We start from the raw sequence: 19,381 nt of genomic DNA, 5'->3' as shown, positions 1-19,381 counted from the left end.
ATCACGAGGTCAGGAGATCGAGACCATCCTGGCTAACACGGTAAAACCCCATCTCTACTAAAAATACAAAAAATTAGCCGGGCATAGTGGCAGGTGACTGTAGTCCCAGCTACTCGGGAGGCTGAGCCAAGAGAATGGCGTGAACCCAGGAGGCGGAGCTTGCAGTGAGTTGAGATTGAGCCGAGATCACGCCACTGTGCTCCAGCCTGGGTGACAGAGCGAGACTCCGTCTTAAAACAAACAAACAACAACAACAACAAAAAGCAAAACAAAAAAACAGTACCTGACACGTAGCAACCATGTCATAAATGAGAGGTGGTATGACTAGTATGATTGACATCATCATCACCATCTACCATGCTGATCCATCCACAAGGTTTCTGGCATCTACCAGGATGGCACAGCTTCTGCCACATGGACTTCTCTCGATTTCCTCACAGTCTTTTATGCCATTTAAGCCTTGGACCCACACTTCTTAATCTGTGTAAAAGACAATCAGATGTTACACTTTGTCCCCCAGTACCTGGTGTTGGAAGATTTGGCTTTTCAAACATGCTCTATTTTATAATTTAAGTATTTAATCTAAAACACTCCCTAGTGTCCCCTTTTTGAAAGGAATGATTCAGTGCTGTATTTCTCCAAGGTAAATTAAGTGCCCATTCTGGTATGTGGCATTTTAATAACACCTTGTAAACTAAGGACGGGTTGAACCTTCTGAAAACAGAACTGAGAAAACCGAGTAAGCCTTTCCCCTGAGTAATACTAGTATATTAGACACTCCATAAAATGTTAATGCTTTTTATTTCCAGTCAGTTGCTAGGCTCCAAAAATGCTTCTGCTTTCTCTATCATTTTTAATGTGCAACATACAAGGGGAATATCCTGTAAAGAGCTCAGGGAGAAGGAAGAGCCTCAGTTAAAGATTGCAACACTCTGAGCAAAGCATCCCAACTCCTTTCAGAAGACCATACCATCAGCCAAATGGAGTCTTCCTTTTGTTACCATTTATACAGTGACTTGGGAACTTGTAGTGTCATTAAGCCTCATCCTGAAGCTTGAGTTGAGAAATTAAGGAAGCTAGTGGTTATGATACAGGACCAGTTATCAAAAATCACAAGAATTCGTTATGACTTTAGATAGATTACTTTTGGTTCCTGTGGTTTCTGTGTCAATATAGTTTTCTTTAAGTGCTCACCATCACTGGCCATCAGGGAAATGCAAATCAAAACCACAATGAGATACCATCTCACACCAGTTAGAATGGCAATCATTAAAAAGTCAGGAAACAACAGGTGCTGGAGAGGATGTGGAGAAATAGGAACACTTTTACACTGTTGGTGGGACTGTAAACTAGTTCAACAATTGTGGAAGTCAGTGTGGCGATTCCTCAGGGATCTAGAACTAGAAATACCATTTGACCCAGCCATCCCATTACTGGGTATATACCCGAAAGACTATAAATCATGCTGCTATAAAGACACAGGCACACGTATGTTTATTGTGCATTATTCACAATAGCAAAGACTTGGAACCAACCCAAATGTCCAACAATGATAGACTGGATTAAGAAAATGTGGCACGTGTACACCATGGAATACTATGCAGCCATAAAAAATGATGAGTTCATGTCCTTTGTAGGGACATGGATGAAATTGGAAATCATCATTCTCAGTAAACTATTTGCAAGGACAAAAAACCAAACACCGCATGTTCTCACTCAGAGGTGGGAACTGAACAATGGGAACACATGGACACAGGAAGGGGAACATCACACTCTGGGGACTGTTGTGGGGTGGGGGGAGGGGGGAGGGATAGCATTAGGAGATATACCTAATGCTAAATGACGAGTTAATGGGTGCAGCACACCAGCATGGCACATGTATACATATGTAACTAACCTGCACATTGTGCACATGTACCTAAAACTTAAAGTACAATAATAATAAAATAAAAAAATATAGTTTTCTTTTTGTATGTGTGTGTGATTGAGAATGTATATTGCTGTTTTTTTCTTTTTTCACCTAACATTATATTTTGAGCATTTTCTAATAGCCTTAAAATGATTAAAATATTATTTTCAACAGTTTCAAAATAAGAGATTTTTTTCTGTCTTAATGTCATTGTACATAAATCTTTGTGTTTCTGATTATTTTATATTTTTCTCTTTATTTCTGATTTTGCAGATGGTCAACATACTATTCTTGATCCCACAGAACTATTGTGAAATTTAGTCAATGTTAATGTTTTGAAAACCCCAAATGAATGAAGCAAAGTGAATAAAAAGTAGTTTCTACATGTTGTTTGTTTTTTTCCTGAACTATTCTGTTTCCTCTTAGACCCATTTCTTTAGTGGAAGTTATACTATAACTTCTTTAGAGTATAGCTATTTGGGTGTAAGTTAGCTACCTTGGATATAAGATACACCCAAGGAAACCAAGAAACTAAATCATAGTTAAAAGCAAACATTACACTGACAATATCTGGTTTATTTATTTTTTATTTGACATGTTATACGTATAACTCCTATTCTGAAGAATACATATTCTTAAGTCTCTCACTTAAAAATATTTTTACAGTGAAATATAAAATTTCTCATCTTAAACAAATTCAGGAACCAATTGAATTATAAGGGGTTTTTGTATAACATTTTTTCAAATCTGTTTTATTTTCACTTCCTTGTAGTTTATTAGAACATAAAATCTTAGAAATGGAAGGAAAACACAAGGAAGAGCTGGACACCTTAAAGGAAGAGAAAGAGAACCTTCAAGGCTTGGTTACTCGTCAAACATATATAATCCAGGAGCTGGAAAAGCAATTAAACAGAGCTACCACTAACAACAGTGTCCTTCAGAAGCAGCAACTGGAGCTGATGGACACAGTCCACAACCTTGTCAACCTTTGCACTAAAGAAGGTGGTAAGAATGTCTTCCTCACTTTGGTATTGTTAGTATTTTATTTCCTTTGATCAAGTAAATACTCAATATAGCTTTCTACAGTGCATTGATTGCTGTGTAAAAAACAACAGAAGAACTTTATGGTTAGAATCATTTATGAAGTTATGTTGATAATTTTCTCATGTTTCTACCTAGAGAACGTATTCATAAGCTTAAATTTGTGAATCCACAATGTCTTTCTGAAAGAGCTTTCTAATTTCTTCTTTCTTTGTCTTTTTAACCTTAGATAAAATCTGTGATACTGTCGTGAATAAATAATTGGTATTATGGTGTTAGACACTTAACTATATATAGGGCAGAGATGAGCCAATGTTAAAAATTAGTTCATAGTGCTGGGAGAGTTTCAGGAGGATTTCCATTTTTAAACAAATATTTATTTCCTTTTAAAGGGAATGGGGTAGGAAATTGTGGGTTGCAGAGAAAAGGAGACAGACTATTTGAAACAAGTATTATGAGTGAGGCAGGATTATTGTTATTAAAAATATTTATTAAGATCACTTGTGCTTAGTCCTGTGCAGGATAGATTTAATCAGGGTATTTAGGTACATTAATTCTGGGGTGTCTTTGTGACAGTGGAGATACAAATTTTTGATATCACTAGAATGTCTGGAGCCATTTAACCTTTGGGAATATCCACAACCCTGTGTTTCTTTAGAAGGCATACATCTGTCTATCCATCCATCCACCTAACAATTATTGAATGAATGCCTCTGCTTGCACCTGTTTCCTTCAAGCAGAACCTCTAGTGAGCCTCACTAGAGCTCTTCAAAGTTTGGAACTTGAAGTCATCTTCTGTATTTCTCTAATCAGCCTTTCTCTGAATGAAGATGGAATTGTAAATGGTGATGAGTGAAAGAGAATACCACTTACATCTGAAAGTTGTTGTTATTAAGCTGTGGCTTATGTGATCATTCATGAAGTGGTTCAGCGAGCATATGCAACGTACGCATGGGGAGGCTCCTTTAATTTAAAAGTGGATTTGAGCTATGTGACAAATTTGTTCAATTTAATGCTTTCATCTATAGTTATGAATAGGGAAGATAACTCCATATTAAGTGATTTTGTTTTAAAGACATTTCACATTTCTCTATTACACTCCATTACCTCGAGTTATATCTCCTTTAGATAGTCTAAACAAGCCTTTAATATACTTTGTAAAGTATTATTTTTTAAACAGTGAGTTCCCAGAGCTCCATTTGGGTGTGCTCAGTAATGTGATTGGGAAGGGAAAAGCCTGCTAATCAGTCAGACTCTGCCAAAATCTTGAGTTAGAGTCCACTGGAAGGAAAGCATGGTAGTATTTTGCCAGAGAATTTTAATAGAACTCATGAGTATTTAACAATTAAGTATTAATATGAGATATATCTATTCTCATATTGAGCTGAATACATTTTGGGAAAGATTGAAAACACATTTTTCTTATCATCCTAAGACTTAAAGCACATGGAGTGGAATAGTGGTTTTTATTTCATGATTTTAGAGATGTCAAGCCCTAGTGATTCTCACAGAGCTCATATGTCTGTGTACTTATCATAATTTAACTTCTTTTCTGAGTATTTGCCTAATAAATGTGGCTTTAAGTTTTTAGAGGAAGAGGGTGTGACTTTAAAAGTAAATATTCTGGCTAGGTTTGAACTTTGGGTGCAATATCAGGGAAGCAAACAGCTGTTCAATTTAAGAAACATTTTTGAGAAATGAGGATAGCCATGATAGATGGTACCCTTAATAGCCATTCAGGAAGTGAAAAAAGTAACTGTCTATTCTATGATGTAGTATATCCAAAAAATAGTAATAATAATCATAGAAACTGAATTTGTCTAAATATTCCAGGCCTCTAGATATCTTTTCTTTTTAATGACAAAACTCTAAAATGAATCTTGATTTAACTACAGGATTTGCCATCATAATTTAAGGTAATTGCCTAATTTTCCAATGGGTTCTCTGCTGTCATGATCATAGATTTTGCTTCTTGTTAATCTCTTTTTTCTTTAATCTTACTGTTAAGCGTTCTAACTAAATATTTAGTTATTTTTAGAACTCATAAGAGACACAAAAATGGAAAGTGGTTCTCATATTGTTTTCATGAAGATTTTCATTGTCTGAATATCTTTATTTTCACTGGAGCCATAGTCTTTGGCTATGGTGAATTTAAAATTTTAAATAGCTAATAGCATAATACTAGATTGAATATCAGTTATTAAAATGAACTTTTATTCAAATTCTAAAACACGTTGGTAAAGCCTTTCTTTGTTTTATGACCAAAATTTATATATCATATAAATTTATTATTTATTGAAGGATTATATGTAAATATTTTACTTATAAATTTATATATATGCAAATATTTCAAAATAAACATACCACAATAAATGCATCAAATATTCTAAAATGTTCATTTTAAAGCTCAAATATAGATATTCTACAAGGTCTTAAAAAACACGAGCTGTGTCATCATCCAAAAAGCCAAACATTTTAATTGACCCTAAAGGTCTTCTGGTTTCAATCTGACCCACTAATTTGTGGAGACAGCCTGAATATAATACTGCAAGGCCAGATTAAAAAAATGTTAATGAGCTTCCCCTGTCATTGGCAACCAGTTTAACCTTAATGAAGCTGTCTCATCATGTATAAAGTCAGGAGAATTCTGTCTATTTCACCACAATAGGGAAATAATTACATTAGATGCTCAATATACAAGCGAAGATCACATTGCTGAAGACACAGTTGATTCATTAAACTTTAGTTTCTTCTTTCTCCTTCGATGGACAAGATTCAGTTAAGTACATTCATTATGTGCTTTGCAAGCAAAACTTCTTTTGCAGAAAATGTTTAAATACAATGCCCCAGAGTGTTTGAGTGTTGACAGTCATCCAGGCAGCTTTTTTGGCCTCCATTTTCTGATCTCTAAAATGGGATCATAAGATTTACCCAGTGGGTATGTAGTACACCATAAATATATGCAACTTTTATTTGTCAATTATGTAGTTCAAAATTGCCAAAAAAGGGGACTGTAAATGTTCTTACCACAAAGAAATGACGAGTATGTGAGGTAATGGATATGTTAATTAGCTTGATCATTCTGCTAATTTGGTATACATGTACCAAAACATCACGTTTTACTCCATAAATATAAACAGTTATTATTTGTCATTAAAAATAAAATTTAAATTTTAAAAAGAAATAGAGGGCCTAGAATAAATACATACATAAACAAGTAAATGAATTAATTTTTTAAATGTTGAAAAATTAAAAGAGGTTAGTATAAAACATATAGCTTCTGTGTTAAGTCATAGTAAACATTAAAATAATTGTAATTATCTTTATTTTAATGCCTTCTAAAATGCCTATAATGCATTAAAGTTATATGATAAAGAAATCCTAGGAAGTGTTGGCTAGACATGCACTTTTTTTCCAAACATTTGTTTGATCCAGAAACTGTAAATCTATCTTTGCATTCAGAGAGTGCTTTTATTTAGTTTCACAGCACTTTTTCTACTAACACATCTGATGTTGTGAGATACTTTTAAGAAGGACAACTAATAAACACATTATTCTCTGAAATAATTCACCAAATTTTCCTCTTCTTGTTCCTAATAGACAATAGTGGTGTCTTAGGCAAAAAGTCAATTCAAACTGAATTGCATCCATTTTGTAAGGCCTCTGAGTAACACATTTATTTTTGTCTAACCTTCATCTGCAAACATTGGACCACATTTATTCTTAGAAACATTATCCACTGAAGAAATATTGCCCTCAGTGTTATCACAATGTCAAAGCTCAGCTGATTGCTTCATGTTTTTGGCAATTCAAAATTACCAAAATTAAATATTTGCTGGAATTAAGTAGCTTACATTAATAATGGCATACAAACAAGGTTAGGAATCTTTCAGGGGAGAATAATCAGTTACTGTGACTATTAAAAAATCACCAGTTGGCCAGGCGCGATGGCTCATGCCTGTAATCCTAGCACTTTGGAAGGCCAAGGTGGGTGGATCACTTGAGGTCAGAAGTTCAAGACCAGCTTGGCCAATATGGTGAAACCCCATCTCTACTAAAAATACAGAAATTAGCCGGGCATGGTGGCACGTGCCTGTAATCCCAGCTACTCAGGAGGCTGAGGCAGGAGAATTGCTTGAACCCAGGAGGCAAAGGTTGCAGTGAGCCGAGATCACGCCACTGCACTCCAGCCTGGGCAACAGAGTGAGACTCTGTCTCAAAAAAATAAAAATAAAAATAAATTCACTGGTTATCTATGTACAGTGGTGACTAAAATATCATCACAAGTTGAACATACACATGGCAAATATGTTATATAATTGGGAATTTAATTACTAACACAGCATGAAAAAAAGGAAGGAAGGAAAAAAGAAAAAGTTTTTTAAAAAAGTATTTAAACTGTATTATAAACTTACATAGTCTGATTGTCTCACACTGCCCAAATCAGCTTGAAGCTCTTTTCTGCTATAGCAAGATGTGGTTCATAAATTTATCCGTTCATTCAAAACAGTTCTGCCGCAACTGTTCTGTTCTGGGGAAATGATATTTATTCATTTTTATTTAACAAATATTTGGTAAGCTTCTATAATGTGCCAAATATTGCTCAGACTACTGGGAAGAAGAAAAGACGTATTTCATTCTGTGGCTTTAAGGAACCTAGGGTTTAATAGGAAAGAAACAAGTAAACAATTATTTTTCAGAATTATTTGCTGGAAGTGAGCCTAGGGTGCCTGGACCCCAGCAAAGCTCTCAGAGAAATATTAAAATCATGGCAGGAACAGAAGGATAAGGGCAGAATCCAGCATCTCTAGAGTTTTCTTGGGGATTTTACTGAATCCTTATTATGATTCTAGTTTGCTTAGGCTTTCCATGTGTTAGCCCTTACAACAGCAACATGAGGGAGTTACCATGTCTAGCATCATTTTATAAACTCTACAGAGAATTTGAGAATTTGCCCAAAGTTACAAAGCTGGAAATCGTTGATCTAGGATTAAAACATAAGCAAGCTTGTTCTAGTGGGAAGATGATAGTTAAGTCTAAAAATTGAAGAAAGTAAAGGATACACCAGAGAGTACAAACGGCATGTATATATTCCAGAAGTCATGGGAGCGGGCTGTAGCCTAAGTCTTAAAATGAATTTAGAGAGAGGATCTGAGGAAGACCAAAAAGGCCACATTTTTTCTATGAAATCAATGAGCAGTCATTGTCAATGTATGAGGATAATGGTGATATTTGCATTTTAGAAAAATTTTCCCAGTGACAATGTAGGAAAAATATACTGGAAAGCTGAGAAGCCAGGAGTAGGGGACCAGATGGGTGCTTTTACCGTTATTATAATATCAGCAAATACTTAACACAAGCCAGTCTTCTGAGACCTTTGTTTATTTAATTCTGGTAACATTGTATGATAGGTACTATTACCAACTCTATATGAAAGGTAAGCTAAGCACAGAGAGGTGAATAATGCTTAAATATCACACTACTAGCAAGTGAGCAAGCTGAGATTTGAACCCAGAGTCTTGTTCTGAATACTGTACATTACGTGCTGCACCATATTGGACAGGGAAGGTAGAGTTGATGATTTTTGTCAGAATTTCAAAGTGATCTCTAGGAAAGAAATAATAAGGTCCATATTAAACAGGGGTAAATGGAAAAGTAAGTGGAAGAAATTTGTAAGAATGGAAACATTAGAATCAGCAAGAAATAATGACTTCCTAGAAGTCTAACCTAATACCAATTGCACATTTCTAGGTTAAACAACTGAGGGAGCATAGATCACATTCTTTCAAACCAGCAACATGGGAGAAGAAATAGGTTGGAAGGGAAAAAATAGCGAGTTTTAGTTTGGGACATTTTGACTGAGTAGCCTGTGGGACAGAGTCTGGCAGGCAGATAAATCGGATTCTAGAAGAACAATGATGTGTCCTCAGAGGAGACAAGAGGTAAAATCATAGAAAGTGCATATAAAGCAATGGCTCTTATTCATGTAGGGGTCACAGATCCATCAGAAAACCAGATGCAAATGGCTATTTTTCCTTTCCACTTACTCCAACCCCAGAATGCAAGGATACAAGCACACATTTGTGTACAATTTGAGAGCATTTACATACCAAAGTTATGAGTGCATTGTATGAAAAAATGACAGTGTAAAATCAAAGACGAAAAACTTGAAGGTTTTTAAGGGACAGGTTAAAAAAAAAGAGACCAAAAGCAAAATATAGACTTAGTGTGAAAAACAGTAGTAAGCAGTGTTTTGGGAAGATTTAAAAAAAAAGACAGATATGAAGGATGTTCTTTTCAGTGGCAAGTAAGCATGACAGTCAAATTTTTAAAAAGTGAATCTTCTATATGCAGAGGTTTGGTATGCTACATGGCTCAGTTGCATATCTCAAAGACTAAAATGAGTCAGAGGAAGTAAGAACAGAAATCATTATATACCCACATTCAAGAAACTTGAATGTGAAAGGACAGATAACAACTTTAAGTAGGGAGGCACACGGAGTAGAGGAAACTTAAAAATAAGTACTGAGAGACATGAACATGTTTATGTACTTAATTCTCTTATAAGAAGTACAAATTTCAACTCATAGGAGCTTCTCATGAAGTTCATTTTGAAAAATTCTTTCACATTATCACAAAGACATAATGGCTGATACTACAAATGTTTAAGTGACCACTGTTTGAGCTAAAGTGTCTTTCCCAGAAGCCGATTGCAGTGGTATGGAACATTTGATCATTATTTTGGGTCCTCTAGCCTTCTTAAAGGGGGAAATTAGGTATTTGCTTTCTTCTCAGTGCTGAGGAGTCATTTGGCTTGATTCTCAGAATAATTCTACCATCTGAAAGGAATTTACCTCCCATGCTGTGTCTGTTGAGTTTATGAAGTTTATATCATTCTGTAAGGGATGAGATAGTTTGAACTGCAAGTCCCTTGAGTTAAGAATGACTCTAAAAACATCACAAGTGATGGGAGGAAATTAAAACTTTTTGAATGTCACTCATATAAACATTGATAAAAATGGAATATATCAGTTTCATTGACTGGGTAAAATACTTGGTTTTTCATTTACTGCTTGTAATGCACAATTTAAGATTAGGTAGAAAGAGAAAGAAAAATACAGGAAGTCATCTGCTGAACACTACAGTGAGTACTTGTTTCCATTTAATGAGGGAAATGCTTTATCTTGACAGAAAATTATATGTCAAACAGTTACAATTTCCTTAAAATGGACCACACTATCTAGCACTTCCTTTCATAAAACCCAATGGCTTAAGGCAAAATTGACTGTTTATTTTTGGAAATGGTATATTTCTCCTTTTTGATGGAGCGTGTTATCTGCCTTTTAGAAAAGTCATAATTTCTGTAAAAAAAATTTGTGAATAGTGGATAGCCAAACTAATGATAACAAAATAAAAAATAACATAGTCCTTGACCTCTCCCATGAACTATTTCTAAACCCCATCTTTCGGGGGAGATTTGAAATTTTGTGGTTAATTCTCATTTGGAATTGGAGTTTTTAACTTCAGAAATAAGATGAACTATCTGAAAAGGGATATCTCCTGGTTCCAGCTGGGCTTGGAAGTTACAGGGGTAAAAGGCCACAAAAAGAGTGTTTCCTTGATGTTCCAATATTACCATGAGCAAACTCCATCCTTCTTCCCTTATACTTTCATAGCCTGGTTGGCTGAAGCGAAGAAGCACAAATAGTTTGAATAGACTTTCAACTAAGTCATTTCCTGGTCTCATCCACACTCAAGTCAAATTCAACAGATATTTTCTAAACCAGGGACAAAACAGAACAGTAGACATTAGTCACGGATAAGATATGGTACTTTACACTGAACCAAATGACACCTATAATTACTCTGAGAGACAGTAAGAAAAAATGTTTTGTTAACGGCATTAAATATGTACACATCATTCAACTATAGAGTGAAAACCTCATGAAATTTTTTATACTGTAAGAAGGGAGAAAAAAAAGGTAAAACCTGGGGAATGCTGCAACTGTACAATTAGCTTTAAATGTGTATAAACAAATATTTATTTTTAGCATAAGATTTTCTAAAAGTCAATTGCAAAGAATCTTTGAAACTAGTAACATTTTGGCCGGGTGTGGTGGCTCACGCCTGTAGTCCCAGCATTTTGGGATGCCGAGGCGGGCGGATCACAAGGTCAGGAGATCGAGACCATCCTGGCTAACACGGCAAAATCCCGTATCTACTAAAAATACAAAAAAAAATTAGCCGAGAGTGATGGTGGGCGCCTGTAGTCCCAGCTACTTGGGAGGCTGAGGCAGGAGAACAGCAGAAACCTGGGAAGTGGAGCTTGCAGTAAGCCGAGATCCCGCCGCTGCACTCCAGCCTGGGAGACAGAGCAAGACTCTGTCTCAAAAAAAAAAAAACCAAAAAAAAAAAAAAACCAAAAAAACACTAGTAACATTTTTAGCTTCCTATTGGAACTCATAATTTATTATCAACCAAAGGATATCAACATGAAAACTAACTTTAAGTACACTGGAATCTCATGCTTGTACTGGTTTGGGTGTTCACATTCTGAGTGGGGTTATGTCTGCTAAGGAGTCATATTAATATGTAACCTACAAAGAATTACTCATCTTTTTAATGGATTTATGAATAAGTCAAATTATCAAATGTAATATCAAATGTCAGACCACTTTTAACTTGTTTATTTATTACATGTTTGCATGTATCTTAATTATCTTAATTATTTTTAGGTGTGAACGTTCCATTTCACAAAGGATGACGTCCTTTAGAATAGTGAGTTTGAAATTTAGGTATAATTTTAAGTGGAAATTTAGTTCTAAAGGGAGATTTTGCCAGTTGTTTAGGCCTCATGAACACACAGACACACACAAACCTAATCTTAATCATAATTAATTCTCCAACCTATCTCTCTAGAGCTAGGAATTATAGATTGAGATGGTTTCTCTCCAGTATCTGAGAGCAGGTGTATACCATCGAGAGGGCAGGCATGGTGGTTTAGAAGGAGCAGGAATCATGACATCTCTGTTCTAGTCCCAGCTCTGCTGTCAGGTTGCTTAACATAGAAGTATGGCACACCTTAGAGTTTGCCTGGTATCCTACACAAACCCACATACTTTATGACTCATATCAAACATTCCAACTTTCTCTCTTGGTTTTGTGTCACTCCTAATAACTGGTGAAGCCCTGTATTCACAGGAGAAGCCCATGTAGAGCCAGGGCTGGTAGTCAAGTGCTGTTCTTCAAGTATATTACACCACAAGAGTAAGAATCAAGGTGACCTACTTGTGGTGACAGTCAGGACTTATTTACTTAAAACTTCAAAGTGGAGTTTTGTGTATGTGTCAGTTTTCAAAAGCATCTGGCAACCTCTTTCTATGTTTACAGCATTGTCCAAGGACTTTCATTCCATTTTTAATGGCTGTTGCTGAAATAAATTATATTTGTCTGCTCATAGCAGAGCACAAAAGATACCCCTTAAGCTTTCCCACATGCATGGAAAATCTTTTGTACAAAATCAATATATTGTAGCCAGGCTGAAAAAAATTATATGGGAAATTAACACACATGAAACACCTGAAATGTCTTTGTGACTAAAATGAGCTCCTGAACAAATGGCAAGGGCCATACAGCATTCATCACTGCCCAACAGGGTGCCCAAAGGGAAAACACAGAAATTAATTTTAAGTAAAATGAAAGCTTACTTGATTAAACAATGATGGTGTGTATTTCCATTTTTACCTTTTAGTCAAGTATTTTTCCCCATTCTTTTTTTTTTTTTTTGAGACGGAGTCTCACTCTGTCGCCCAGGCTGGAGTGCAGTGGCACGATCTCGGCTCACTGCAAGCCCCGCCTCCCAGGTTCACGCCGTTCTCCTGCCTCAGCCTCCCCAGTAGCTGGGACTACAGGTGCCCGCCACCACGCCCACCTAATTTTTTGTATTTTTAGTAGAGACGGGTTTTCACCATTTTAGCCAGGATGGTCTCGGTCTCCTGACCTCGTGATCCGCCCGCCTCGGCCTCCCAAAGTGCTGGGTTTACAGGCGTGAGCCACCGCGCCCGGCTTTTTCCCCATTCTTGATTACTTTAGGTAGTAATAGGCATTGAACATACACTGTTATACACATGAGATTCATTTCACATTAGAAGATAATTGCAAAATTTATTTGAACATAGTAATCAAACTACAATAGAAATATGTAGAATTGATATTTAATTATTCTTCCACTTTAAAACAGACTTTAAATTAGAGCTACACTTATGACATAGGATGCTTTGCATCTCTACATAAACGTAAGAGTTTATGTCTTATGTATATCGTAATATTATTGAAAATTTGTATATCTGCAATTATACATCATGGACAATATATTCTTCAGATAATTAAAATGTATCCCTTTAGTAAAATTTTATGAAAATTTTTAAATGTGATGAAAAATTATCTGCATTTTTTATCCTCTCCTCTCTTTTTTTGGAAGAGAAAATTGAATAAAATTATGGCTTTTTTCTAATAATTTAATCTGTTATTATCCATATGAATTAATTTTCATCATAATACCATGATGCCTCTGGAAAAGCATATAGTTTGCCCCCTTTATATTGTTCAATGCCCAAATTCTTATCATTTCTTAGTTTTTGCCTACTTTTTAAAATTTTCTGTCTTTTCCTCACACACACACAAACTTTCAATGATCTAACTTCTTGTCTTCATGCCTGATACTAGAAGATGAACACAAACACACACACACATACACACACACACATACACACACTCACACACACTCACATACATACACACTCACACACACATACACACACACACTCTCACATACATACACACACACACACACACACACATTCCCACTCTCACTACCCAGCCAGCCTATCCTCTGTCTTTGAAGCTTCTAGCAAATAGTCCGTAGGCTGGGAGACCATCTACCAGGCTTATGAGAATAATACCTAAGATTAATGGGGGTAAATCCTGAGTCAGTGTGACTTTTAGGGTATGGACATGATGAAATCCAATATGGCTGCTTTGGGACCTCTCACTTCCTTATCCTCTGTTAGCTCTTGACATTGTGGGCTGTCACGGCTTCACTTTTCTGCTGAGGGTTTCCGTCTCAGACAATTCTACTGCCTATTGCTCTCTGCTATCCTCACGTCAACATATCCTTTTTTCTTGTCATTGCTGCCTCCTCTCTCTTTTCCCATACATCCAGCTTCCATGAGACGAGGCTGTACCCTTTCAGACTTAAGGCTTATACTGAATAACTCAGGACCTTGGGTGTGCCCTTGTCAGCAGAGATAAGTATTGCTGGGGATTCTGTGACAGATGACTCACTGAAGTTCTATTTGGGTTTCACTTTACTCAAAGGCCAGTAAGACGTAGTTAAGATTTTCAGCTTTATAGTCAGATTTCTACTACTTACAAGTTTTGGTGAAGTTAGTAGCATTTCTGAGCTTCAACTTCCTCATATAAAACAATATATTGATAAATACTCCTCATAAGATATTTATAAGGATTGAACAAAATGAAGCATGTAAAACATACTTGGCACACAAAATTCAGAGTTTACCACATAGTAAGTGTTCAATTAATGCTAATTGATTTTATTATGATCATGATTATTATAGTTCCATAAAAAATGGTAGTTAAGATTTTATAGATTATCTATAAAATTACATATAAATAATTTAAATGAGAGCAAAGCAGTTTTTTAAAAAAAATGTTTCATTAAAATAATAATTCACCAGATAAATGATGTTCAAGTGTTCCCTTATACCAGGGTTAGAGGGACTTTGAAAAAAGAAGTAGTTGGTTTAAATAAAAAAGTACACTTTTAGTTAATCAAAGACTTCAAATTAAGAGTATTTAAGAATAGAATATATGTGTTTGTTATACTGTCTCACAGACATACACACATGCACACACACATATAACCATATTCAATTGCCATTTTCGTAGGTTAAAAACAGTCATGCTGAGATATCAGCCCACAGATATTTAGGTTTGTATGCATATGCTTTCTATAAGAAAAAATACCAACCTCAACATTTTCCATTTATAAGCATACAGCTTGTATGTATTTGTGTAGCTATATATATATTTGTATATGTATTTATAAAGTCATTGGTAAATATCCCTCACCCCTATACCCACCCATAAAATATTGAAACTTGGACTGCCTGGAAATCTTTTAATTCTTCCACACCCTTGAAACGCAAGACATTACCTTCTTCCACTTTTAAAGATTCTTTCGAATAAATTAGGATTCCAGAGTGTCTTCAAAATGTTTTTTTCTATGAAATGCCCACACACCTGGCTGAAAAGCACAAAATCTAATCAATCAATCGTTTGCTTGTTTGCACCTTGTCAGATGTGCTGTTTCCTTCCTTTATATGCTCAGTTAATTTCAGTGACCTGTTGTGTTGAAATCACAGGTTCAGGGTCAATTTCTAGTGCTATGATCTCCCTAATAATGATGTCTCAAGGACTATCCTTGAACAAATAACCTGATTCACATGTATTCTGATGTTTGATAAATACTGGAAATACATGAACCATTAGCCGTATTTAAGGTTTAAAAAGAACAATTGAAGAACTGATTTCTTTATAGCAACTCATCAGAAGATGGGTAAGAGAAAGGGCTTTGGCTTTTTACCCTGTCTCTGGTAGCAAGGCTAATTGCCTTCTGTGTTCTCAGCTAGCGTTGCTGAGGCTCATAATTACCAGTTCCACATTCCAGGATGTTTTCTCTTGAGGGTTCATCTGAATTGAAGTGACCCTCTGCCTCAGCTTTCACGGTCCTCCCCTGAAGTCGGTCTGGTGGCAGATGCACCATCTGGATTTAAATTGGTTGGGTAAAGGACGGGAAGATCAGGATAAAGTCAACAGCTGCTAGCATCAGGGTCTCAGGTTGCTTATTGACTGAATGTTGGCTGGTGAAAGACAGACATGCACCTGTTTGTGTCTCTATTCTATCCCTTTAGATGACAAAGATTTGGTTGTATAGATAAGGCTAAATGAAAAGAATGAATAATGATTCCTTCCTAGGACTTTCTAGATTTATTTGCTGATATTGGTGTGGGCAAAGTCTTTGAACTAGCATACCAGGCTCTTAAATTTAGGTCAGATAAGCTTTTCTATATGTTTTATTCTTTCAACTGTTATCTCTTCTAGGTAGACTTCCTGGTGTCCACCTGGCAGATGGAGTATATTCTTGCATGTTCCCAATGTGCTTGATACATACCTCTAAGATAAAAATTGTCTATATTCTCTCTCTTTGGTGCTGTATTTAAACTGGTGACATTATAGCCTTACAAGTTGTTGCCAGCTATCTCGTGACTAGGTTGATTGCCAAGAATAAGTGGGTCAAGAAAAAGACTAAGAAACCAATTTCTGGTCACATTGTCTGAAACCTTATCATGACTTACTTAAAGTTCTACATTGGATTCTTTAGTTACATGATCCAATAAATTATCTTTTTGCTTAAGCCACCTTGAATTGAGTTTTGTCCTATCATAAAAGTTACTAATCACGGGTATAGCTTTCATGGAAGATCTTTTTCGCATCAGGCTGTGATCACATGACGGGCAGGCTTGGGCTTTCTTATGTCTGTATCTCTATTGCCTAGGAAAAGTCTTAAAAATAGCAAATGTCCATCAATATTTGTTGAATTAATAACATAGGTTGATTGAGCTAAGAGAGGATAAGAAGCAGAGGGACAAATGGAAAAGCCATACTCTAATTGTCTTATTAGAAAAAAATTAACACTCATTAATTTTTAACTGATAAAAACTGGAGAAGGATAGTGGGACTAATAAGGGAAAGAGCAAACATACGGTTTGGAAGGAAAGATTATGTAACATTAAACAAATGAAAGTTGATGTAGCAGGAAGGACTGCCTAACAGGCAAGTAGATATATGAATCTGAAGGTAAAGAGAGAGGCAAATACTCAGTGTTAAAAAGTGCCTGTGTATATTAGAAATCTTTTGTGCAGCAGTTGGAAGCCATGATGGATAGTTTGCAAAATGAACAGATGTATAAGAAATAGAGATCCAAGAATGGAATCTTAGTGAACATCTATATGGTAGGTGATGAGAGGAAAATAAACCGATACAAGAGGAAAGAGAAAAAACAACTGGAGAAGTTGAAAGGGACTAGGAGAAGTCAACACAAAAGGTGAGGGGAAAGATAGGCAAAGACAACTTCTGCAGGGTAGAGGAAGGGAGTGGAGGAGACATATCAAATGGCTTTGATCTTCATAGTAAACCATAAAGGTCATTTATAAAGAGTGAAAGAAGATAAGATTTAGTTTTTTAAAACAGTAGAAACATTTGCAATACACTCTACAGGAAATGTCTTAGAAAGTTTATTACAAATGACTCAGTGTTTGCAGTCTACAAGGGGGTTGAGAAAGTGAATAAATGCCCATCTGGGGGTTGGGATTTACCTATGCAAAGGTGAGTGGATGAAAGGACAATGGATGGAGAGACCAGGGATGCCAAATGGACCATTATTAAATTCCTGACTCTGGGATCGAGGCTAAGAAGAAAGAAAAGGGAGGCTAGGGAAGCAGTGATAGGAATGGCAGAGATCTAAATTCTCAGTGAGAGGGAAGATGAACTCATCAGAAATTAAAGAATAAGAAGAGAAAAATAAGAATATCTGGTTAAAGAAAGAAGTTTGAACATAAAGATCAACCTTTTAACTCGTGCTTCAAATCAGTTCATTATTATAAAAAGTTTAAACCACTTTGAGAGATAGATACAGCCCTCTTTTAGGTCTCCGGAAGGTTCCCCCCGATGTCTGTCCAGTGATGCTTCTTTTACTCTTCCATCAAATCTTAGTCCAGACTTTTTTTTTTAATTTTTAATTTTTGAAGAGATATGGTCTCACTATACTGCCCAGGTTGGTCTTGAACTCCTGGCCTCAAGGGATCCTCCTGCTTCTACCTCCCAAAGCACTGGTATTATAGGATGAGCCACTACTCTCAGCCCCATCAAGTCTATTGTATCTATCTGTCTTGTGTCATTTACTAAATATTCCTCCAATTTCTATCTTCTATCTAACTGAAGCTCAAGACCACCTAAAAAACTTATCACTGGTGCTGACATTTGCAATTTTCAGGAAATTCAAATGTTATTGTCTCTCTAGGTTTTAGAATGTTTCCTAGGTGTCCAGTTTTACAATATCTATGCATGACATTGGACTTCAGACCTCTGCAGTACTTAACAAAGAAAAGAGTCATGCAAAAAGTCATGAGATTGAAACTTCTATAACTAACATGTTGACATATAAATCATTTATAATTTCATCTGAAATAATCTTTAAATCTTAACTATTTAGGTAAAGCTTAAAATATACAGCAAGATGAGATTGCCTGTTTTGGGGTTTTCTTAAATGTAAACAATGGTGTAATCTGATTTATTCAATGAATGAAACCAGCCAATTAGCCAAATTTGACCAGGAGAGGCTAATTCAATGTGATCCTAAATATAACTAGTCAACTATAACTGCTATGTTTTAATTAGAAGGTGGAAGACAGCAGCATCCAACACCCCCTAGACTGGACTAGCCAGCCTTCCACATTCTGCTACTGTCTCTTCCATAAGAAGGAGTAACAGTATAATATTGCTGTTAACAGTGTTGTCATTACCACAACAACTACCATTCTTGAGTACTTATTATGCTTCACTGTCTTTGCACTGTGTTAGGTAATTCATACACCCATCTCAGAGGTATTTATAACTACCTCACTTTATAGATTAAGGAAAAAAAACTCTAAAGGTCAATCTACCCTTATCGAAGGGACCTTATTCAAACCGTAGTATATAATAAAAATACCAAAGGTAAGCTGTCTACCAAAGGTAAGCTGAAACTTTTACAATGTTTTCAATGGCTTGCTACTCTAAAATGTAGCCTAAATTAACTTTCAGGCATATGCTTGCCAGTTGGTAAGTAATTAAAAACAATCAATCTAATCTTTCTGGAAAGAATGACATTTTTGAAAGAATATAAGTATCTCAATTTTTCAAACATACCAAATTAAATTTCAAGAAAATACAATATCTATTTCAGATATGTTACCATAACAACAAAAAAATCCATAATATAACCATAATACTAGGTGTACCTTTTGATGGTAGAATTCTCAAACCATTTTCCCAAGTATAGAATTTGTATTCATGGTTTTGACAACAAATTTATACAGTTAGTTTTCACAAAAATAAGTTAATACCCAACTTTTTCCTTTTTTCTCGGTTACTAAAAATGTGTGTGAAATAGCTTCCTCTTCCCACACATAGCCCCTTCACCAACAACTTCCTGAAATGGAGAAAAAAAAGCAAAAACGGGAGGAGAGATGGCAGACAAGAGTGAAGGGAATGTGTTCTCCATACATAACTAAAAAGGGAGGGCAGGATGTG

General features: G+C 35.7%; 1 protein-coding gene across 4 annotated transcripts in view; it reads left to right on the top strand.

Moving 5' to 3' along the window:
* Positions 1-19,381, top strand: part of ANGPT1 (angiopoietin 1) — a 254,472-nt gene that overhangs the window by 180,834 nt on the left and 54,257 nt on the right. For 2 of the 4 annotated variants that reach the window (XM_009244024.4, XM_063726788.1), the window contains exon 4: positions 2,682-2,911. In XM_009244024.4, the coding sequence (XP_009242299.1) occupies positions 2,682-2,911 (230 nt within the window). Of the gene's footprint in view, positions 1-2,681; positions 2,915-19,381 lie in introns of all 4 variants that reach the window. The other 2 variants (XM_002819347.6, XM_054518763.2) reach the window with 1 other exon arrangement.

Source organism: Pongo abelii, chromosome 7 (genome assembly GCF_028885655.2).
Source record: "Pongo abelii isolate AG06213 chromosome 7, NHGRI_mPonAbe1-v2.0_pri, whole genome shotgun sequence".
NCBI classification, from domain to species: Eukaryota; Metazoa; Chordata; class Mammalia; order Primates; family Hominidae; genus Pongo; species Pongo abelii.
This window is presented reverse-complemented; position numbering and strand designations above follow the sequence as displayed.